The sequence below is a fragment of the Muscardinus avellanarius genome (genome assembly GCF_963383645.1).
Source record: "Muscardinus avellanarius genome assembly, chromosome: 2".
Lineage (NCBI taxonomy): Eukaryota > Metazoa > Chordata > Mammalia > Rodentia > Gliridae > Muscardinus > Muscardinus avellanarius.
The window spans coordinates 145277043-145302265 of NC_137787.1; the positions used below are offsets into that span (position 1 = coordinate 145277043).

The 25223-nt window shown below is 39.7% G+C and overlaps 1 protein-coding gene across 2 annotated transcripts in view; it reads right to left on the reverse strand.

Annotated features, from left to right (window-relative positions):
- The window catches only part of COG3 (component of oligomeric golgi complex 3), a gene marked incomplete at both ends in the record, with an annotated part of 68545 nt that extends 45096 nt beyond the window's left edge, over positions 1-23449 (reverse strand). Inside the window, 7 exons of one of the 2 annotated variants that reach the window (XM_080688979.1) lie at positions 1419-1544; positions 2802-2894; positions 5326-5400; positions 6253-6418; positions 7378-7439; positions 9052-9198; positions 23276-23449. In XM_080688979.1, coding sequence (XP_080545105.1) covers positions 1419-1544; positions 2802-2894; positions 5326-5400; positions 6253-6418; positions 7378-7439; positions 9052-9198; positions 23276-23449 — 843 coding nt within the window. The remainder of the gene's footprint in view (positions 1-1418; positions 1545-2801; positions 2895-5325; positions 5401-6252; positions 6419-7377; positions 7440-9051; positions 9199-23275) is intronic. The other variant, XM_080688980.1, reaches the window with a different exon arrangement.
- Positions 23450-25223: the final 1774 nt, after the last annotated feature.

The window sequence follows — 25223 nt, forward strand, 5'->3', positions numbered from 1 at the left end:
TGTAAACAGTAAAATGCAACCTCAAATCACTGGCTTAAGAAGATACTTTACATTCTTTAGAAAGAAATTTAAAAAATAAAACATAAGGCTGAGACAGGAGGATCACAGGTTTGAGATCTGCCTCAGTAATTCAGCAGCACTCTAAGCAACCTTGTGAAACCTTGTTTCAAAACAAAAAATAAAGCCAGGCATGGTGGCATACACTTGTAATCCCAGTATTTGGGAGGCTGAGACAGGACGATCTTGGTTCATGGGCAGACTCAGCTACTTAGTGAGGTCCTTTGCAACTCAGTTAGATCCTGTTTCAAAATAAAAGAATAAAAAATAGGGCTGGGGGTGTAGTTTGGAGGTAGAATGCCCCTGAGCTCCATCCTCAGTAATGCAAATAAATAAATAAATTAATTAATTAAATAAAATGGGTTAGAGGTATAGCTCAGAGGTAGAATGGCTCTGGATTCAGCCTCTAGTGACAGAAAAAAATAAAATGAATAAAAAATAAAGCATAACATTTCTGGTTTTATTTTCTTGGGAATATCCATTCTGCTACTTTATTTATTTATTTATTTATTTATTTATTTATTTATTTATTTATTTTGTACTAGAAATTGAACCCAGAGGCATTCTACCTCTCAGCCCTATTTTTTATCTTTATTTTAAAATAGGGTCTCTCCAGGTTGATAAAAGTCTCAATATTTGTTCAGGCTATCCTCAAAACTGTGATTCTCCTCTCTCAGCCTCCCAAGTACTGGGATTATAAGCAGTCATCATACCTGACTACTCTTATTTTGCAAAATAACACCCTATTAATTCTCCACTTAGTATCTACTAAAATCTGCAATTTGTTTCCTTCTTTACTAATTATTACTCATGATATAAGCTGCATAATGGCAGAGACCTCACTCTAGCTTCCTTTTGATACCATTATAGTTCCTTATACAATACTAAGAATTACGAGATGCCCAATAAAAATATGTATGCTTAAATATAGGAAAGTATAAAAAGTATAAAAAAAATGTAGGTCTGAGAATATAGTTTAGTGGTAGAGCACTTGCCTAGTATGTATGAGATGGTCTAATCCTCAGCACCACAAAAAAGACCAAAAAATTTCAATTACCCATACTATGACTAAACCACTTTCATTATCTTCCTTCCAATATTTTCATGAGAAAAAAATGTTTTAATAGTCTATATCTCATTTTATTATTTACCACATAATACTGGATACTTCTCACACTGTTAAGTATTATTTAAAAATAAGACTGTAATGGACATTTATAATATGACCACTATAAATAAATTGCAGTACATATTCTTATTTAATAAAAGGCAATTTTTTTAGAATTACAAGGTACTAATTTCAAACAAGATGTATGAAAGATAAGTGAATTAAAAATAAGAACTGAGATCAGTAAACTCACCCTTTTTAGTAACTGATTTGTGAGGGTCTGTAGTGTATTCACAGTATATGTCTTTATGAGGTGCAAAGCTTTAGAAAGACATTGTTTAAACTTCAGTAAATATACAGGGTAATCTTTAAAATTAGGCTGTAAAAGAAAGAAAGATTTACAAAGAGAAGACAAACATTGACAAAAAGCAAGGTTTTGTTTTGTTTTGTTTGCTTGCTTGTTTGTTTGGTGGTACTAAGGGTAGAATCCAGGGGCTTTTCTACCTCCAGGTTATACTCTCAGACCTATTTTATACTTTATTTGAAAACAGGGTCTTACTAAGGTGCTGAGAGCCTCACTAAGTAGCTGAGGCTGGCTTTGAACCTGTGTGATCCTCCTGTCTCAGCCTCTCAAGTGCTGGGATTACAAGCGTGCGCCACCACACTCAGCTATAAGCAAGGTTTTAAAGAAATCCAAGATGTCCCTTATGTAAAGCAATATATTAAGTTAAAAAAAAAAACTTCTACTTAGATATAAGCTCCATAAAAACAATCTCCATGACTGGCTTGGTCACAGCCAAATCCCCTGCCTCTGACACAAAGCAGCTCAATTGATATTTGTAGTTAAGAACAAAGTATATTTTTAGTACTCCACAGACTTTGAGGCTGATATATAAGCTCCAGCTAGAAAAATAGTCAGAGTTCAGAAAAATAAATGCAGCCACAAAACCTGAGTGATAGAGCAGGTGCTTAAATCAAAGGGCTGGTTCCTTTATCCTCATCCCCCCATACATGTATCAAGTAACACTTTGTTTCCATAAAAATATCCAGCACATTAAGATATCATTTACTTAAAAAACGGCTCATGCTTTATGCAGGATAAAGCTGAGTCAGCCAGGACCCTTTCCACTCCAGGGTTTACCTCAGGAGCTGAAAGTAATTTTAATATCACTATTGGCAATAATTTATTAGTTTTTCTTCAACATACTACAAATGCATGTTATTATTCTTTATATCCAAGGAGGACTGGTTTTAGGACCACCAAAACATCAAACTCCATGGATGCTTACATAAAATGGTATAGAATTTGTACATATCCTGGGCACATCCTCCTGTATAAATCATCTCTAGATTACTTAAATACATAATATTCTAATACAATTTGTATTATGTAAGTAATTGTTACATTGTATTAAAGTTTGTATATCCTCAACACAGACACAATTATTTTTTTCTGAGTTTTTCCCATTCATTCGGTTGAATCCATAGATGCAGAGCTCATGGATAGGATCCATGGGCTAAATATATCTTTCCCTTCAGAAGAAATAATTATTTTATGGCACAAAAAGTAATGTAATAGTAATGTTAAGATTTCTTTTTAACAGTAATGCTAAGATACAAAAATAGCATCACTTACATGAGATGAGATATACGTTATACAATCATCCAACTTGGCCAGCATAGGTATAAATCCTTCACTATTCACAGACAATGTAGGAGAATTCAATTTCTTCAGAGGGAAAAAAAAGTCAGTTGACAAAATAAGATATAGGCAAAAGTTGAAAATTACAAAACAAAATTAAATATTTCAACTTAAGATATGATCCAGTATACTATTATCTTTACAAGGACATTTTATTTATTTATTTTAATTTTGTGTGTGTGTGGTACTGGAGATGGAACCCAGGGGCATCATACCTCCAAGCTATACCCCCAGCCCTATTTTTTTTTTTTTTTGCAGATCTGGGGATGGAACCCAGGGGCATTCAACTACATCCCCTGATCTATTTTTTTATTCTTTATTTTGAAACAGTGTCTCACTAAGTTGCAGACGGCCTCACTAAGTAGCTGAGGCTGTCCACAAACCGCGATCCTCCAGTCGGCTGGGATTACAAGCGTGCGCCACCACGCCCAGCTCTATTTTTTATTCTTTATTTTTGAAACAGGGTCTCACTGAGGTGCAGTGGGCCTCACTAAATAGCTGAGGCTGGCCACAAACCACGATCCTCCTATCTCAGCCTCCCAAATGCTGGGATTACAAGCCACCACACCTGGCTTTTACAAGACATTTTAAAAGTCATCAAAATATCCTCAAATATTTCCAAATATAACTATAAAGTGGAAACAAATAGAAAAAAACATTAATTTAGTTCAATTTATTCCTAATAAGCTTTAATGGGGCTCTATATGAATTACACATATTTTTATTATGCCACTGCACAATGTTACACTGAAGTGATACATCAAACCTAGATTTCCAATTTTCTAGCATTTTACAAAATATATAATATTTCTACTTTTTTTTTTTTTGGTGGCACTGGGGTTCCTGGAAGCCCTTCTACCTCCGGGCTACACTCCCAGACCTATTTTTACATTTTTTATTTGGAAACAGGGTCTCCTAAGCCAGCGCGCGCGGCTGGCTTTGAACCTGCCCGATCCTCCTGTCTCTGCCTCTCAAGTGCGGGGATTATATGCGTGCACCACCACACCCGGCATAATATTTCTACTTTTAAACACTGATAATTTTTATGGTCAATACTGTATTTAAGAATCATATTATTAAAATATTACCAGCCAATTATTTCTTGACTTGATACACAAATATCTTGGCAACAAACTATCTTCCACTGTATTTTATGACTTATTGGCTATTAGTTTTGTTTTTGTTTTGTTTTGTTTTAACTAGCTATTAGTTTTTGTTTTGTTTTGTTTTTGTTTTTGTTTTTGGTGGTACTGGGGTTCCTGGAAGCCCTTCTACCTACAGGCTACACTCCCAGACCTACTTTTTTATACTTTTTATTTGGAAACAGGGTCTCTTAAGCCAGCACGGCTGGCTTCGAACCTGCGTGATCCTCCTGTCTCCGCCTCCCAAGCGCGGGGATTACAAGCGTGTGCTACCACGCCAGGCTTAACTAGCTATTAGTTTTACTTCAGTGTTTTTATTAAGCTATAATACTTATGGTAATATTAATAGTTACAGTGTGATTATACATAACTACTGATTTATGATTAAGAAATATAGAAGCATAACTTATGCAGCAGCCTTAATGGCACTATTATTTGGAATACATGCACACATGAGGATTATATATTTCTTCAAACTAAATATGAAAATTAGTTGAAAAAAGGTTTTGAGTAGTATTATAGTAACATAGCAGGACTTAAAATTGATTATTTGTTCTTAGAACCTACATAGCTTATAGGTAAGATACTATAAGTGGTAATTAACAAAGAGATCTCAATAAAAATAACACAATTTAAGAAATATAAGAAATTTAAGAAATATATATATGTATATATATATATATATATATATATATTTTTTTTTTTTTTTTTTTTTTTAAGTGGTACTGGAGCTGGAACCCAGGGGCCTTCTACCTCCTGGCTACACTCCCAGACCTATTTTATATTTTTATTTAGAAACAGGGTCTCTTAGCTGGGCGTGGTGGCGCACGCTTGTAATCCCCGCGCTTGGGAGGCGGAGACAGGAGGATCGCACAGGTTCGAAGCCAGCCGCGCGCACTGGCTTAGGAGACCCTGTTTCCAAAATGAAAATGTAAAAATAGGTATGGGAGTGTAGCCCGGAGGTAGAAGGGCTTCCAGGAACCCCAGTACCACAAAAAAAAAAAAAAAAAAAAAAAAAAACAGGGTCTCTTAAACCAGCTGAGGCTGGCTTAGAACCTGCACAATCCTGTCTCGGCCTCCCAAGCACAGGGATTACAAGTGTGCGTCACCACGCCCGGCATAAGAAATATTACTTAAATCACATTTGAAAAATTCTGAACTGGTATAGATTTTACCTACTGGCTACAAAAAAAAGTATCAGTAAGCAAACTCTAAAGTTAAAGTATCACTCAAGCCAATTTATAATTTTAATGATTATACTAAGGAAAACACAAACTAAAAATCACTAACTTTAAGAAAATGTAAACAATACTTACTGTGTTGATAGTTTCCAATTCATTAAAATAAGAAAGCTTCTGTTGAATGTTTTCAGCCAGATTGACAAGTTCTGACTTGCATTTTTAAAACAGAAAAATTAATTATTGTAAGAATATGACAATACTCTAGACTCAAATACTTTCAACAGATTTATATTAGACATTTAGGTTTATATGATATAAAATTTCAAAGTAATGCTCAAATATTTCCACAATCATGAACTGAAAGATGAAACAATTACTATAAATTGCATGATTGCCTTTTAAAAGCACTCAAAAATATACAGAGAAAAACCTAAGATTTATGTAATAACTTCAATGTTCTATCTCTAAATTATAAGTTCAAATGCAACCTTAATTAGTTGGATCTTTTCAAAAACCCCACCAATACAATACAATCATTCTGTTTAACAATGTCAATACTAAATAAATAGAGGACAGCTCAAACTGGTAAATCTATTACACTTTGAAACTGTACTGAGACCTAACACCTCAAAACTGGGAAAATCTGCCTCTGCCCCTGTTCACATAACCATATCTGGAATAAAAGCAGACTATTCTTAAAACACCCTGAAAGCTTATCATGAGGGCTCATACAGAGCAGTCTTCAATCTCTTCTTAGAAATTTTAAGAAAATTAAAATAAACTATATTCCTTTATTTAAAAATAAAATAATAGATGGGCATGGTGGCACACGCACGTAATCCCAGTATTTGGGAGGCTGAGACAGGAGGATCACAGGTTTGAGGACAGTCTCAGCAAACAGTGAGACTCCCATCAATTTAGTGAGATCCTGTTTCAAAATAAAAATAAAAAATAGGGCTGGGAGGGTAGAGGTAGAGCTCTCAAGCTCAATCCCCAGTACTCAAATAAAATAAAATAAAATATTAAATATAATCACTAACCCTCTCTCCTATTCCAAATTACCTGTTCTTTTAGGAGCTGTTCACAGGCTTCATGTAGGGTTCCTGTCTTATTGGACACAAAAAGATACTGTTTCTGCAATGACTCCAGATGTTGAAGAGCATTGTTTACATCATTCAATATAGCATCACACTGCTCCTGAAACCCAGACAAGTAATCCCTCATCTGTCTAGAAAACAGAACCAAAAGGGGATTGGCAATAATATTTTCCCCCAATAAGCATAGTCAATAAACAACAGTCTCATTTTCCCAAAACACTTGAACTTTAGGAGGAAAGTCTGACCTGCCTACTCACAAGAGTTGATTATATTAAGAAATGTAACATAGGCTATGTCATAAGCCATTTCAATACTTAACAAGGCAAATCACTGACACTACACGCAACAAGAAGAATGAGTCTTGAAGCTATAACCTGCTTTTCACAAGAAGGGCAATGAGTCACTGGCTCAACTTTCAAAGACTGGGATACCAAGCCATCCCCAGGCGGCAAGCAAGATGCTGAAAACACTGCCGCCTCTCAGGAGTGGCACGATGCTGCGGAAAGAACTCTGAATTCGCAACTAGAAGACCTGGGCCAAAGTCTAAGTTCACATGACACTGTGCAAATTACTTAATACTCCCCAGCCTCAGTTTATCAAATGGGCAAATATTTCCTCACATAGCAGCTTTTAAATATGATAGTAGGATCATATGTCAAAGAGCCAAAGTCACTGCCTAGCAATAATAGCCAACAGTAAATGTTAGCTAAATGCTTAACCCACGGTCCTAAATCAGCTAAAAAATGTACACTGTCATTTTTCCCCCATGCTAGCAGTATACAAAAACAGAACTACATAGTTATACTCAATCTAGGCAGCCATCCTTAAAGTCTACTATAGACAAAAAGGCAATAAAAACTTGCAGAATTCCTGTAAAACTCTTATTGTTCTTTCTGGAGTTTTCTTTTCTTTCTTTCTTTAATCAACAATTTCTAATGCCAATTATAAAGATACAAATACTCTGATTATTCTTAAAGAAAATGTGGTGGTTGTAGTTTTCTGTGTACCTTAATTTGTTTAAAGATACAGAATATGAAATGACTCAGCTCTAAAAATCAGGATATCCAACAAGTAAAATGGTTATACATACCTATATTTAGTTCCTTCATCCTGATCCATCTGTGTTTGCAGCCTTGCAAACCATGAAAAAAACTGGAAAAATAAAGAGTATTGTATCATGAATCAAGATAAAAGAGATAAATTGTTGAGCTTGACATGATGGTACACTCCTGTAATACTAGTACTTGGAAGGATGAGACAGGAGGATCACAGGTTTGCGATCAGCCTCAGCAACTTCATGAGACGGTTTCAAAATAAAAACTAAAACAGGGGCTGGGGGTGTAGCTCAGAGGAAGAATGACCATGGACTCAATATCTAGTACCTCGATGGGAGTGGTGGCGCACACTTGTAATCCCAGCACTTGGGAGGCTGAGAAAGGAGGATCACACAAGTTTGAAGCCAGCCTCAACTACTTAGTGAGGCTCTCAGCAACTCAGTGAGACCCTGTTTCCAAATAAAGTATAAAATAGGTCTGGAAGTCTAGCCTGGAGGTAGAAAAGCCTCTGGGTTCCACCATCAGTACCACAAAATATAGATAGATAGATAGATAGATAGATAGATAGATAGATGATAGATAGATATTACTTAGTGATGTGTGTGTACACACACACACACACACACACACACACACACACACACATACATCACTAAGTAGCTGAGGATGGCTTCGAACCTGTGCAATCCTCCTGTCTCAACCACCCAAGTACTGAGGTTACAAGCATGCGCCACCATGCCCAGCTTGATTTTTTAAACTTTTAAAGAGGCATATGCAGATACAAATTTACCCAGAGGATTTTGTTTTCAAACAGTCCAAAGAAGTTCACAGACATGGTGCAAGACTACTTTCTACCTTGTATCTTGACTTACCACAACTCTGGCTACCACTTACTGAATATTTACTATGTGCTTGCCACAAGTCCATCTGCATACATTGTCCTCTTTACTTCTTACAGCACTCTTGTTTTACAGATTAGAAAACTGACGACCCAAGAAGGTGAGTAATTTACCTCAGCTCACAAAGATGGTATGTGATGGAGATGACTTTCAGATGCAGGTTGAGTCTGGCTCAAAAGCTGGAGCTCTCAATCGTTTTTCAGCACTATCGCTAACTCTCTCACAACTTACTACACAATTCAGTACATTAGCATTGTGTTTTGCTTGGAAAATGCCTCAGCCTTAACTCTTAATGGGACAGAGATAGAAGGCAAGGGTTTGTACATCACAATGAGCAAAAAACCAAGAAATGATTTACATTTAGGTTTGGAATTAGCAACAAACAAAACAACTATAAAGCTTCATCTAAAGAGAATATTTAACAGTTTAAAAAAGGATTACCTAGCAGCAAGCAGAGAGGAGTATATGTGTGTGTGTGTTTGTGTGTGTACAAATTCGAGGACAGGTTAACACAGACATATATTAGGGGATGTCAAAAGTTCATAAAATACTAAAACCTTAATAAATGTGTAATCTATCAACATATAAACTTAGAAAATCCTACACTTATTGTCAACATAATTGAGCAATATATTCATTTAAGACACTTAAAAATAGCCACAACTAAAAGAAAATCAAGAATGTTCTAGAAGATTTGCTGTTAATTCCAGTGTCAAATGTTCACATCTTTTAATTAGAACATTTTATTAGCCTATCCTGAGACATCTAAAACAATAAAAAAAAATCCTTAGAAAAGATAATGCCATTCACCTGCTGTGCAGTCTCAATTCTTTCTTCTTCCATTCCTAAAGAGGAGAAGCCCTTGAAGAGAATGTCTTCTGTAGATTCAGGCACTACTGAAGTCAGATCAACAGGCAGGAACTGGGATGTTAAGCTGCACAAGTCTTCAATGGGGAGCTTGAAAGAAAGCCATGAGATATGTAAGTGACTTGAAAATTCTCTCAATATAAAGTTTGGGTTTCCATCTCAGTTGTTTTGAAATAGAAAGAAATATTTTCATTAATTGTAAGAGGTTGCCAGGCATGGTAGCACACATTTGTAATCTCTGTATTTGAGAGGCTGAGACAGGAGGACTACAGATTCAGAGCCTCAGCAATTTAGGCTCTCAACAACTTAGTGAGACCCTGTTTCAAAATAAAAAAGAAAATAGGGCTAGGGGTGTAACTCAGAGGTTTAACGCTCATAGGCTAAGCAAGGTGTGGTGGCTCACGCTTGTAATCCCCGTGCTTGGGAGGATGAGACAGGATTATCTCACAGGTTCGAAGCCAGCCTCAGTTACTGAGTGAAGCTCTCAGCAACTTAGTGAGACCCTATTTCCAAATAAAGTATAAAATAGGTCTGAGAGTATAGCCCAGAGGTAGAAAAACCCCTGGGTTCTACCCCCAGTACCCCCCACACACACACACACACAAATCATATGTTAATAAATGTCACACGGCTGGGCGTGGTGGCGCACACTTGTAATCCCCATACTTGGGAGGCAGAGACAGGAGGATCACGCTGGTTCGAAGTCAGTCTTGCTGGCTTAAGAGACCCTGTTTCCAAATAAAAATATAAAATATGTGGGAATGAAGCCTGGAGGTAGAAGGTTTTCAGGAACCCCAGTACCACAAAAAAAAAAAAAAAAAAAAAGCTACACAATACTAACACTTTTAACTAGGCTCTCTTATGTAAAATGATACTTTCAAAATGTATATATGAAAAGCCTGGGCATGGTGGCACAGGCTTGTAATCCCAGCATCCGGGAGGCTAAGACAAGATGATCACGGTTCACTTAGTGAGGCCCTTTGCAACTCAGTGAAACCCTGTTTCAAAATAAAGAATAAAAAACAGGGGCAGGGGTGTAGCTCAGAGGTAGAATACCTCTGGGTTCCATTCCCAGTACCGGAAAAAAAAAAAAAATGTACATATGACACTAATAGTAAAATATATGTTCTGATTTAGTTTTCTAACAATTGTCATGAATCTTTGCTAATCCTTTCACTTGAACTTCTCATGAACCCCACAAAAGTGAAAAATCTGTGTGCTATTGAAAGTAGCTTGCTCTCCAGGCTCTAACAGAAACTCCAGATCAACCAACAGAATAAACAAACCACACCCAAGAATCCATCAACAAACTACCTCCTCTTATCACTTCCATTCTCCTGTGCACCTCACCCACACTCTCTTGATGACAAATTTTGAAATTACAATGGAATAGGAAGATATTCTGAATTTCCTATCAGCTTCAGAAGAGCCCCATGGACAAAGCCCCACTTTGACGCCATTAGACCTATAGTACTTCCTTTTTCTCCCCAACTAAAAATAGTCTGGATATTAAGTTACCTATAGTCATACACAGAAACTGTTTTTAGAACTGAAAGAAAGGGGAAGCAGATGCAAGGGAAGCAAAAGGGCCAACTGTTTAGGTTCAATGCCAGTTTATAGCCCTTAGTTCATGGCATTTAGGGTTCACAAATATAAGACATGATACAAGGTGTTAGGAAATTGCTTCATCTATTTTTTGAAAAAGATATTTCACCTGAAGACATTATTATCTCTTCAAAACGAAAATAAGCTACATGCAAAATATGTCACCACTAGTTTAGAAACACAATCCTTTAATATGGAGGTTTTGGATATGAGTTCATATAGGGCTATATTTATGACATGGTAAAGTACACTATAGTTCAGTCTAGTTTGAAATCTGCGCTTGCTCACTTACAAGCTGTGTGACACTGGACAAATTATTTAACCCTTCTAGCCCTCCTGAGAGATTTCTTCTTCTCTCACCTGATTAGATACACTATTTCCACCATAAGGCTACTGTAAAGAGCAAAGAAGAGAGCCTGGGCTGGGAAACTGGCTTCTTGGGGTAATAGGAAGCTTCAGACAGAAAGTGATTGGAAAGATCATTTATCCACTTCTTCCCACATATAAGTCTGACTCAAGAACTAGAAGGGTCATAGGTGTACATAATTATGTCTTATTAGGACATCATTTGTTCATGTTAATTCTTCCTGAATGGTAACATAATCCCCAAGTATAAAAGGACTGTGGATCAACAGGATTAAGTTTCTCAAATCCTGTGAGAATCAATCTTGACTCTAAAGTGTCTAACAGAGCACACAAGTGTGGTGGTGCACGCTCGTAATCCCAGCATTCGGGAGGCTGAGACAGGAGGATCACGGTTCACCGACAGCCTCAGCTACTTAGTGAGGACCTCTGGAGCAATTTAGAGACCCTGTTTCAAAATAGAGAATAAAAATAGGGCAGGGGGTGTAGCTGAGAGGTCGAATGCCCCTGGGTTCCATTTCTAGACCCGCAAAAAAATGAAATGAAATAAAGTGTCTAACAGTGTACTGCCAGTAGAGGTTCTGAAGGACAGAAAGCTGTGCTAAGACCAGCAACACCTACAGCTGCCCTGTGTAACATCCCAATTGCCAACAAGGAGCTGTCTCCTTGGATAGGGGACCTAATCCACCAAAGGCAATGCTGCCAGGTAAGCAGTTAGCATAAGATTGCCACTTAGTGAATACTCAATAAATTTGGGCTGCTTTTATGAGGAGTACCTTTCATTATACCTTTCTATTAACAGCAACAAAGTAAAAGTTATCAAATCTAAATCAATACTGCTTCTTGGGAACAAAATAGTTACTAAGCTACTTTTACAATGTTGTGTTGGTAAAATTTAGTTCCCTATGAACAGATAACAAAATTCAATCACACATTTTATTGGCACAGCATCTAAAGAGTGAGGGGAAATCATGGACTAGGCTCAGGTTTGAAAAAGATAACAGAAAATACATAAAGCCTAGACTATAATGGACAAAGCTGAGAAGAATGTTGCCTACACATTAACAATAAGAAAAAGCCAAAGCCAGGTGTGGTGGCACACACCTGTAGTCTCAGTATTTAGAAGGCTGAAAAAGAAGGATTGCAGGTTTTGAGGCAGCCTCAGCAACTTAGCAAGACCCTGTTTCAAAATTTATAAAAATAGGCCTGAAGGTAGCTCAAAGGTATAACACCCTTGCATTCAATTCCCACTACATAAAAAGAAAAGAAAAAGAAAAGGCCAAATAGTTACAGAATTGTAACCATTCTTAAACCCATGGAGCTGAGAGTACAGAAGAACAATGGGAGAAACAGGTGTTTCCAGAAGAGCAGAGGCAGGGGAAAAGGGATAACCAAACAGTGGGTAAACAGAACTCAACTAAAGTTTCTCATCAACTGCTAAGGGCTGGACATGAAGCAGAAAGTACCTGGAAGCCACTGACAAGGAGAGCTCATCCCTGCTCACATGGTCTCCTCCACTGTACACTCCAGAGTGAGAAATTGTGATGGTGCAGGCCTGGAAGAGGACTCCGAGTGGACAAAGGCCTTAGGCCACTGTGAGAGGGCAGCAAATTCTGACAACCCAAGAACACAAAAGACACTGACTACAGATAGAAAATACAGGGAGAACAACTTCTCCCCTAGGGGATGAGCCATTAGCTAGAGGTGGAGGACTGAGTCAGTGAGATAAGCAGTGATGAAGGGCCTAGACTAAGACTAGACCTGGTTCACAGAAAATTCCCGTCGGCCACTACCAGGCTACAAAGCACCAACAGGGTCCTAAAATGGAGGGAAAAAAAGCAGATAACAGGTACACAGAGCACCAAAAGCTGCAGGTGGGGAAAACAGGACAGGACCGTGCAACAACCATTTTCCACCCTAGGCAGAGGGTTAGGTAAGAAATCTGAAGCTAGTGATAAACAAAGATAACCACAGCAACAGCAAAACCTAAAGTCAGCTCCATTCCTGACCTGACTGACACAACCTTCCACACTAACAACCTAAGCAAAATATGCCATGCCAGACATTAATGCCATGGCCCTCCTTCTCTATGGTTCTGCACACAATATCCAGGATCTAATAAACAAGAAAAAAACAATCCACTGCCAAAGACAAAGCAATGAGGAAAGTTGAGCTCAAATGACCTGGATATTGGAGCTATTCAGACAAATATTTAAAATAACTGGGATTACTATGTTAAGGGTTATGGTATAACATACAAAAAAGATGAATGAACAGATAAAAAATTTCAGCAGAAAAATGAAGTATCAAAAGTAAATGCTAGTTTTTTAGGACTTCCAGGAAGGTGGGAACCAAAAAAAGCAGTGTTTACAAGTCCTGCTAACACTCAATCTCTATTGCCACAAAATCAACGCTTTTCATAGCCAGAAAACACTATCAGCAGAGAAATAAAAAATGTAAACACAAGGAACAGAGAAAAAGAAGACTAAAAGAACAACCAGAGACCAGAAAAACAGCACCAGGCTCCAAAGAGGAAAGGTAAACAAAGGAGCTGAAGTGAGCAGCTGCGGATCATTCAGGTGTAATTCAGCAGTTCTTTCAATGCAAAAAAGGCCTAAAATTCCCAGTGGCCAAGCTCAGAACGCCTTCCAGGGACTCAGAATGGAACTCAAAGCCAGAAAAGAAATACTCCAGCCTCACAGCTGAGGGCATGGCAGTGGCGCCATATTGCCAGCAGCGGAGGCAAGTTCACCAGGCCCTCGACGGCTCCAGATCAGCACGCACAATAACTGTAAGTGAAATTGCAACCCCCTACAGGAGAAATCCCAGCAATGCACCCCCAGGGACTTGCAAAGCTTTGATAATCTCCCTGGGTCTGAGATTTTGTAGTCCAACCCAGTGAAGGAGTAGTGGTGGCAAAGATACCACACCCTAGTCACAGCTCCCCGTGGGAAAACGCCCAGCCCGGAACCCCCCACGGTCTCATGCAGCCTCAATTAACTCCCTGGGTATGTGACTTTATGATACAACCCAGTAAAGGAGTAGTGGCAGCTGAGATTACAACAAACTCGAGATCCAGAGCACCCTAGGTGAAGTCGTGGTGACCCGGGGAAGAACCCAGAGAAGGCACAAACTTCTGAAATCATGGGAAAGATGAACAACTTTAGAGCAATGAGTGCCCACAACCCCATAATATCAGAACCTGATAACAGAGAAATTCAGAGATCTCCAGAAGATCAAATCAGGAATATAACTGTAGAAATAATACAGGACTTTCCAAAAGAATTTAGAGAGAGTCTAAAAGAAATAAAGGATGCAATCACTGAAGTAAAGGCAAAAATTCAAACTATAAACAATCGATTAGACCACATGGAGAATAGAATCCCACTCCTAGAAGAGGATCACTCCAAAAACAAATGCATAATTTATAACTTAGAAAAAAAATCAGACAGCAGGAATCTGACAGTGAAGAACCATAAGCCCATTTTAAGAGAGCTAACCTAAGAATAATCAGAATAGAGAAGGGAAAAGGTGAAACCAAAGGGAGCAATAATATCTTCAAAGAAATAACAGCAGAAAAATTTCCAAACATAGAGCAAGAGGTCGATACACAGGTCCAGGAAACTTATAGAACTCCCTTTAGACAGGATCAGAGAAAAGGTTCCCCATGCCACATTAATTGTCAAAATGACCAATGTAGAAGCCAAGCAGAGAATCTTAAAGACAACAAAAACAAAAGGCCAAGTGACATTCAGAGGCAAACCAATTAGAATCACTCCAGACCTCCCAAACCAAGTCATGAAAGCCAGAAGGGTGTGAAATAACATATTCCAAACTCTGAAAGAAAACAACTTCCAGCCAAAAATTTCCTACCCAGCAAAACTATCTATCAAATTAGATGGGGAAATAAGAAGCTTCCATGACTAACAGAAACTGAAAGAATTTACGTCTTCAAAACCAGCGCTGGAGAAAATACTCAAAGAGATTAACTACAAAGAAGAAATAGGTAATACACACCAAGATTTTACACACACACACACAAAAAGGTAATACACAAACAAGATTTTCCATCCAGCAGACAACTAAGCAAAGAAAAATAAACAGTATTTCAAACAGAAATAAAATCTGAACATGTTAGGAATTAAAAGTTATCTCTCAATAATCACACTGAATGTAAATCGCCTCAATTCCCCAATAAAAAGACATAAAGTGGCAAAATGGATTAAAAACCAGAATCCATCCATCTGCTGCTTACAAGAAACACAATTTATAAGTAAAGATAGTAACAAACTCAAGGTAAAGGGCTGGAGCAAGGTAAGTCATGTTAAGTAGCCATTCTAACAAATGTGAAGTAGTATTTCACTATAGTTTTTATTTGTATTTCCTTAATGATTAGTTATATTATGATAATGATGAATGATATTCATGTGTTTATTGGTCATATAAAAATCATTGGAGATTCATTATCTATTTTAGTCTTTTACCTATTTCTAAATTGTATTGTTTGCTTTTATTGTTACTAATTTTTAGGATTTCTATTTGGAATATTAACATATCTTCAGATATAGCATTTGGAAATATTTTAACCCATTCTATCAGTAACTTTTAATTCTGTTTACATTGTCTTTGGATATACAATATTTTCTATTTTTTATGAAGTTTGTTTGTTTATTCTTTTGTTGCCTGTGCCTTTGAGATTATATCCAAGAAATCACTGCCAATTTCAATGTTGTGAAGTTTTATGACCCTGGTTTTCTTCTAAAAGTTTATAGTCTTAAGATTTACATTTAGGTCATTATCTATTTTGAGTTAATATTTGTATATGGTGTTAGGTATGGGCCCAATTTTATTCTTTTTCATGTACTTATTATTTTCAACAATATTTAGTGAAAAGACTATTATTGCCTTCACCAAATGTTCTTGGAAACATTGTCAAAAATAACTTGACTATGTATGGAAGAAAAAAAACAAACATATCAAAGTTAATCAGGAAACCAAGCATGGGAAGGAGGGGGGGGAGGGAAGGGTTAGGGATTGAGTAGGGGCTGATTGGGTGATGTGTGCGTGTATATCTCCACAAGTTTTTTTATCCCATTAAGATGTATGACTACAATGCACCAATAAAAATTTATTCAACAACAACAACAAAAAAGTAAATACTAGGGCCGGGTGTGGTGGCGCATGCATTCAGGAGGCAGAGACCAGAGTATCGCGTTCTCAGACAGCCTCAGCTACTTAGCGAGGCCCTTCGCAACTCAGTGAGACCTGTTTCAAAAGATAAAGAAGACTAAATAATAGGACCCAGGATATAGATCGGAGGTAGAATGCCCCTGGGTTCCATCCCCAGTACCATCAAAAGAAAGAAAGAGAGAGAGAGAGAAGGAGGGAGGAAGGAAGGGAAAGAAAAGGCTAACCTGAGCATGGTGGCATGTACCTGTAATCGCTATACTTGGGAGGCTGAGACAAGAGGTTCACAGGTTCAAAACCAGCCTCAGCAGCTTAGCAAAAAAACCCAGCAACCTAGCAAGACCCTGTTTCAAAAATAAAATAAAATAAAAAGGGCTGGGGGTATAGCTCATAGAATACAGCTGCATTCAATCCCTAGAGGCACTTAAAAAAAGAAAAAAGGAAATGCTAGAAATAAAAATCATGGTAACAAGATAAAGAATACCTGGAATAAGCTCATGTGTACACTCAACACAGAAAAAGGGAGAATGAGTAAACTTGAAGTTAAGCCAATAATGATCAACCAAAATGTAACAAAGAGTAAACAGAATACAGCATTTGTGTCCAGTGGTACTGAAAGGTCAGATACATGGGTAACTGTAATGCCAAAGAAAAGCCAGATCAAGAGAGATAAGGTAGAAGAAATGAGTTGAGTTTTCCAAAAATAGTGAAAGACATTAAATCACAGTTCTAAGAAGCTCACAGAATCTCAACCAAAACACACACACACACACACACACACACACACACACACACACACTTCGAGATACATTATATTAAAACTCCTGAAAAGATAAAATTTTGAAGATGGTCAAAGGGACAGAGACACTATATAGAGGAACAAAGATAAAGATAACAGCAGGCTTCTCATCAGAAATTATGCAAGCTAAACTGGGCATGGTGGCACATGCTTGTAATCCCAGCATTCAGGAGGCTGAGACCTGAGGATCACAGTTCGCGGACAGCCTCAGCTACTTAGTGAGGCCCTCTGCAACTCAGTGAGACCCGGTTTCAAAAAATAAAAAGGATAAAAAATAAATTAAAAATAAAATAAAATAAAAAATAAAGAATAAAAAAAATAGGGCAGGGAGTGTAGCTCGGAGGTCAAATGCTCCTGGGTTCCATCCCTAGAAGAAAAGAGAGTGACATCATCAAAGTGCAAAAAAAAAAAAACCCATCAACCCAAACAACCCAGATTTCCACACCCAGTAAGAGTATTTTTAGCCAGGCATGGTTGGTAAAAGCATGTACTTCCAGTACTTCAGAGACTGAGACAGGAGGATCACAGGTTTGAGGCCAGCGTTGGCAACGTAGCAAGATCATGTTAGAAAATAAAAAACAAAGAGCACTGGGGGTGTATTGCTCAGAGATAGAATGCCTCTGGGTTCAATCACCAGTACAAAAAAAAAAAGAATATCTTTATTAATTGAAGGAGAAATAAGGAGTGGTTATGCAAACATAAGCTGAGAAAACTCATCACCAGCAGAGCTATATGATACGTCGGGTCCCTCCCTTTCCCCACAGAACCCCACAGTGGGGACGAAAGGTAGAACCCCAGAAGCCAGAAGCACAGACGTGGCAAGACTCCAGACATCGCCAGACTCCAGCACTTGGGAGGCTGAAACATGAGAATCCAGGTTCGCAGCCAGCCTCAGCTACTTAGTGAGGCCCTCTGAAACTTAGTGAGACCCTGTTTCAAAATAAAGAACAAGAAAAACTTGGCTGGGGGTATAGCTTGGAGGTAGAATACCCCTGGGTTCAATCCCCAGAGCCACAAAAAAAGTTATCATTGAAAGCAGCTGAATGTTATGTACAGAGTATCTCCTTACATCTTTAATTGCTTCATTTTTTCAATTAAAAAAGTAATGTAATAATCATTTTCTCCTATTAGAGTTTAAAAAGCCTTACACCACATGATTTTGGCTCTATATCTCAAAATATTTAACAAAATCCAGACAAAAAGTAAGCCCAGTGTGGTGCCACACACTTGTAATCCCAGTACTTGAGAGGCTGAGACAGGAGGATTGCAGGTTTGAGGATAGCCTCAACAAGTAAAAAGACTTTCATCAAACAAATGAGACCTTGTTTCAAAATAAAAATAAAAGCTGGGCATGGTGGCACACACTTGTAAGCCAGTACTTAGAAAGCTGAGACAGGAGGACTATAGGTTCGAAGACAGCCTCAGCAAGTAATGAGACTCTCATTAACCTAGCGAAACCTTATTTCAAAAATAAAAATGAGGCTGGGCATGGTGGCACATGCTTGTAATCCCAGTACTTGGGAGGCTGAGACAGGAGGATCTATGTTCGCAGCCAGCCTTAGCTACTTAGTGAGGCCCTCTGCAACTTAGTGAGACCCTGTTACAAAATAAAGAATAAAACGAATCGGGCTGGGGTTATAGCTCAGAGGTAGAATGCCCCGGGGTTCCATCCCCAGCACCACAAAATTAAAAGTAAGATTTTTCTTGTTCCAGAATCATTTGTAATATAGAGAACAGTTAAGATGTATTTGGATATGTAATAACTACTTCACAGAAATAATTTTTAAAGTAGCAAAGCAAGGGTTTTTGTAAACAGATTAAGAGAAAATGCCACCATAGGTCCATTTACTCAGCTTTTCTTTCCCCCCTCAAAAAACTGGAAGAGTGTGACAGGTTATGAAGGGCTGTTTTGGTGTGCAAACTTGCCTGTTCTGACCTCTCCTTCAGATCTGAGAAGGAGGAGCTCGCTGCCTCCCTCACTCACACTGCCATGGCTTCCAGATGGAGCAGACAGACACCAGCAGAGAGCAGAGCACAGATCCCGGCAGTAAGAGAAAGCTATTGTATAACTTATGCAAACAGAGACACTGACATAATAATAACTATAATAAACTATCAAGCACTGCCTGACCAGCTCAGCAGGTACAGGACAAATAAAAAACACACCTTCCTCGGCAAAGCTTTATTTCTTGCAGAACTGTGGGGTTGGAGAAAAATCACCTTTATAATAAATCTGACCAACTGGTCCTCTAAATGAAACCTGATACTACTTTTTCTGTTTGGAGCAAATCATTAAAAAGGTACAGATGGAATCTCAGACCATTCCTCAAGGCACCTAACTTCTTCTTTTCCTACCTTTGATATGAGTGGCACCTGTAACACCTCAATCTCAGGCTTCTAATGTATTTTTTAAGTCATTAATTATTTAAAAGAGAAAGCACATGCATAATATAATACTAGCAAGTAACCTGCCATGTGTACTTTACACACGCTATATTTCATTCTCACAACCCTCCATGAGGTAAGTCTCCATTTTATAAAGAAGAAAACAGAGGCTTGGAGAAGTTAAATATCATGTCTAGGCCACACAGCCTACAACAGCTATAAGTGGGGTATGGTGACATACACCTATATCCCCAGTATTTGAGATGCTGTAACAAGAGGACTAAAGGTTCAAGGCCAGTCTCAGCAACTTAGCAAGATTCATGGGAACTTAGGGAGACCTTGTTTAAAAAAAAAATAAAAATAAAAACGGCCGGGCATCGTGGCGCTCACTTGTAATCCCCGCGTTTGGGAGGTGGAGACAGGAGGATCAGCAGGTTCAAAGCCAACCTCAGCTGACTTAAGAGACATTGTTTCCAAATAAAATATAAAATAGGTCTGGGAGTGTAGCCCAGAGGTAGAAGGCCTCTAGTTCCATCCCCAGTGCCACCGATAAAAAATAAAAAATAAAATAAAATAAAAAGGGCTGAGGGTATAGCCTGGAGGTAGGTTCAATGCCCAATACAGGACAAGAGAAGGGAAAAAGGGAAATAACAGTAAATGACAGGTAAATTATTTTAGTTCAGCAGAAAGAAAAAGGTCCTCACTAACATTAAAAAAAAAAAATGCCCTGCCTGCAAGAAACCAGTCTACAGAAATTTTTATCTAACTAATGCAAAAAGGTATAACTCCTTAAAAAAAAATAAGGCAAAAGAAGGAGAATTTTTCATAACCCAAAGAAAAAGCTATGATCTAAAGAAGTTCATAGCTTTATGATATTTACTGAGAGTTAGTTTGGACTCTTTACTATTCTACTAACCCCAGCTCCTATTACTCAGGAAGTAATTTATCTTGTGAAAATTGTGAAACACTACAGCTGGCCATGGTGGCGCACGCTTGTAATCCCAGTGCTTGGTAAGCTGAGACAGGAGGATTGCGCAGGTTCAAAGCCAGCCTCAGATACTTAGTGAGGCTCTCAGAAACTTAGTGAGACCCTATTTCCAAATAAAATATTAAATAGGTCTGGGAGTGTAGCCCAGAGGTAGAAGACCCCAAGGTTCCATCCTTAGCACTAAAAAAAAAAAAAAAAAAAAAAAAAAAAAAATCTGAAACACTACAGAAAATACCTTAGGGATAATACACTGGTTGGAAAAAAGAAAAATTGTGACACTCTTTTTCAATACTAGTGTTGAAAGGGTGGTAACAGGAATAAAAAATTAATTTCAAAGTCTTCCCATAAGACATCAACACTTTACTAAAGGAAATGAGGGCTGCAGGGAACCAAAAGCAATAAGAATGTTGCCCTTGAAGATTCCAGGATGGATATATAACAGGCTATCTCCTTTTCACAGGAATCTAATACCAAGGCTATATGTACCAGAGAACTCTTGAACTTGTAAAGCACATCCCCTACCTGTGACCTGACACTACTTTTTCATCCAATTAGAATGTTACTTTTTATTCTTTCCAAGATTGGCTTCCTTATTTCCATCATTAGTTCTCATCTTGGGCTGCCACTTTCCCCAAATGGCCTATCCTCATTGCCTAAAAGGGCATCCCTTATCCTTTCCATCATACCATCCTATTTTATTTTTCTTATATCATCAATCACTGAACTTACTTCCTTGTTTTTTTTTTTATTGCATGCATGTGATCTCCATTGTTATGTCAGCTGAATGAGGCTTGCGAGGCTAGGGATCTTGTCTTTCCTATTTATCCTTCTATCCCCAATTCCTAGCTCAGGGTAGGCATGCAATATTTGTTAAATGATTACATGTACCTAATGGTAGGTTATCTTTGCATGATATGGAAGAATGGGGTGAAAATGACAAGATTGTTTCACTCCAAACTCTCTCCCTATTCAATGAGTTAAAACTTTAAGTAGTACACAACCCATTACAATAAAAACAAAAATTTTCTTGTAGGATATGCCCTCCATCCCCCTCTGGTGCTATGAAATCCAAGCCCTTCCTGGGGGAAGAGTTGGGTGTGGCAAGGTTTCAGCCCATGGATGTCCCCACAGCCCTCCCTGGACAGCAGCAGGTGCTTGGCAGAATGACATCAGGGGGTCAAGACAAGCCTCTACCACCAGCTTAGGAGGAATATCAGATCAAATCAATTATAAATAAGGTGAAAAATGTATAGAATGTTTAGAGCAAAAACTTCCTTTTTTGGTACTGGGAACTGAATAGAGGGGCATTCTACCAGTGAGTTATACCCCCAGGCCTTTTTTATTTTTAAAAGAGGGTTTCAGAGGAACATGGTGATGTACACTTGTAATCCCAGTACTTGGGAGGCTGAGACGAGAGGCTCTTGGGTTCTAGGTAAGCCTCAGCAACTTAGACCCTGTGTCCAAATAAAAAATAAAATAGGGATGGAGGTATATCTCAAAGGTGGAATCCCCCTGGGCTCAATCTTCGGTACCACAAAAATAAAACAAGGTCTCGCTGCTGAGGATCTGCCTAAATTAACGAGGCTGCCAGAACCTACAATCATCCTGTCTCAGGCTCCCAAACACTGGGATTATAGGCATGTACCTCCACACCCAGCTAAACAACTATTATCCAGAACATAACTTTGATAACCAAGTCACAGAAATTTCCACCTGCTTCTTCAAATATTTTAGACCCATTTCCTGCACCACATCCTAGAGGCAGACAGAAAAACCAAAGAACACCTATTTTATGGCAGATCATGCAACAGAAACAATGAAGAGGTTCCATGTGTGTGCGTGTGTGTGTGTGTGTTTGTGTGTTACTGGGGATGGAACCCAGGGGTATTGTACCTCCGAGCTATACCCCCAGCCCTAGTTTTTAGTCTTTTTATTTTTGAAACAGGGTCTCACTGAATTGTGAAGGGCCTAAGTAGCTGAGGTTGTCAGCGAACCACTGCATCCTCCGGTCTCGGCCTCCCTGCCACCCTGCCTGGCCTGGTGAAAAGTTGGGGAGGGGAAGTTGAAGACACTAAACTCAATCTGTATTTGCACTCAATTACAAATCATGTAAAACAAATGCTTCCAACATCAAAAGTAACTATCACTTCTTATAAAACAATCCTATACCTGACCCTAAAAACTAAAAACTAGTCCTAAAAACTAGAAAAAGTTTGTTAAATCTGACAATCTATAACATGTCCTTCTTACCATTATACCTAACTGGCCACAATGCGCATAGTACCCCAATGGTAACTGGATTAAAAATGTCGACACTAACACTGAAAACCAGCATTATTTAGCAAGATACTAATTCGACTGTCAAAAGAAAATTCATTTTTACTACTTTGCTAGGGGTCAAATAACTCGGATCTCCCATAATCTGCCCTTGATCGAGAGCCCCCTCAATGTGCAATGAATGAAAGTGTCATTGGGATCAAGTTTTCGAGTATCCTCAAGTCCTCCCAGGAAAAAAGGCTCGATTATGCATCAGAGTGGTAAAGGAACACCAACTGGAGGGCCGTCCTGCAGCGACGCACCTCGGGTTTGGTGCTTCCTGGCCAGGCTGGCCAAGGCACACCTGGAGCGAGATGCCGGCCGGCTGCGGCCGTCGGGCCTCGCCTCCGGGGAGGGCTCGGCCGGGGCGGGCGCGGGCCGACCGTGGGGATGAGGCCCCGCACCGCGGGTCCGCCACGGCGGCCGGAGCAGCGGGCGGCCTCCCGGCTCAGGGGGTGGCGAGGCTGGGCCGCGGCGGCGCCCGAGGAGCCCGGCCGCCCAGCACGGTCCCGCCATCGCCTCACCTCGGACGGCACCGGCAGGTTCTCCGCCGCCTCCTTCAACTCCAGCACCGAGTCCGTCTGCCTGTCGGTCAGTGGCGCCGTCGTGTCCGGTCTCCGGTCCCAGAGAGCCAGCTTCTCCCGAGCGTCGCGCTCGGCCGCCGCCTCCGGCAGCAGCAGCAGCGCGGCCTCCGCCATGGCCGCCGCCCCCGCGGGCCTCCGCGCGGCGGGGTGAGGGGACCCCGAGAGGGAGGCCGGGCAACTTCCGGGAGAGCCGGGGTTCCAGCGCCCCGGCAGCGGCGGGGCGGGCCGGGCCGAATGCCCTGACCCCGGAAGTGCTTCCGCAGCGTGTGGGCGGGGTCAAGACCAGGACCGACGTGGCTTTCCACCCGGTACTAATATTTCCGGCTTGGATCTGGAAGAGCGTAGGAGGGAAAGGCGCTGACGGAAACAGAAATGCCCCTACCGGAAGTCTCTTCCTCAACATCTATAACTTTATTGTCACGTGTTGTCCAGGTTGACAAAAACACTAAGTCTCCCGGTGGCAGGAGCCAGCGTGAATTCTTGGATCTAAAGGCTCTCTCTGCTTGTAGATGGATAACTGGGTGCAGTGTATGATCTTCATATTGACAGTTTCCGCTGCTTAGATAAAAACTAAGTGCAGAGCCAGGCGTGGTGGCGTAAATTTCTAATCCCAGCATTCGGGAGGCTGAGACAGGAGGATCGCGGTTGGAGGACAGCCTCAGCTACTCAGTGAGGCCCTCTGCAACTCAATGAGACCCTGTTTGAAATGAAAAATTTAAAATGGGGCCGGGCGTGGTGGCTCACGCTTTAATCCCCACGCTTGGGAGGCAGAGACAGGAGGATTACGCAGGTTCGAAGTCAGCCACGCTGGCTTAAGAGACCCTGTTTCAAAAAAAAAAAAAAAAAACATAAAATAGGTCTGGGAGTGTAGCCCGGAGGTAGACTGCCCCTGGGTTCCATCCTCAGTACCACACACACAAAAAAGAGTTGGAGCCAGGTATAGTTGCGCACACCTGTAACTCCAATACTTGGGAGGCCAAATCAGGAGGATCACAGATTCCAGGCCAACTTCAGAACTTTAGCGTGGCCCTCAACAACTTAGTGAGACCTTGTTTCAAAATAAGAAATAAAATAGGGCTGGATATGTAACTCAGAGGTAGAATGCCCCAGGGTTCACACACGCGCATGTGCAAATTTGAAAGTTGCCCAATAGCCCATCATGAGATACTTTTTCTAACATACATCTCCACAGGTAGAAATAATATCAAGAGTACAGATCCTAGCAAATTAGAAATTGGTAAACTTTAAACATTTATTACCTTTGTCTTTAGTATAATGTATTTAGCTATAAGTTATAACATTTTAAGTTTTGTTTTGTTGTGGTACTGGGGATGGAACCCAGGGACATTCTACCTCCGAGCTACACCTCCAGCCCTTTTATTTTTTATTTTGAAACAGGGTCTCACTGACTTTCAAAGGGCCTCAGTAAGTAGTATCTGAGGCTGTCCTTGAACAGTTCTCCTGTCTCAGCCTCCCAAATACTGGGATTACAAACGTGTGCCACCACACACAGCTTCTTCCTTCCTTCCTTCCTTCCTTCCTTCCTTCCTTTCTTTCTTTCCTTCTTTCTTGCTTTCGTGTGTGTGTGTGTGTGTGTGTGTGTGTGTGTGTGTGTGTTTTGCTAGGGATTGAACCCAGGGGCATTCTACCTCTGAGCTACACTCCCTTATTTTTTTAATTTTTATTTTGAAACAGGGTCTCACTAATTTGATGAGAGTCTCACTACTTGCTGAGACGGTCCTTGAACTCGAAATTCTCCTGTCACAGCCTTCCAAGTACTGGAATTACAAGCCTGCACCATCGCACCTGGTTTGTCTTTTTTATATACATAGGCGTGTTTAGGACCTGTAGGGAGAGCTAATAGCAGTGACTAATTACTCTCTTTGGC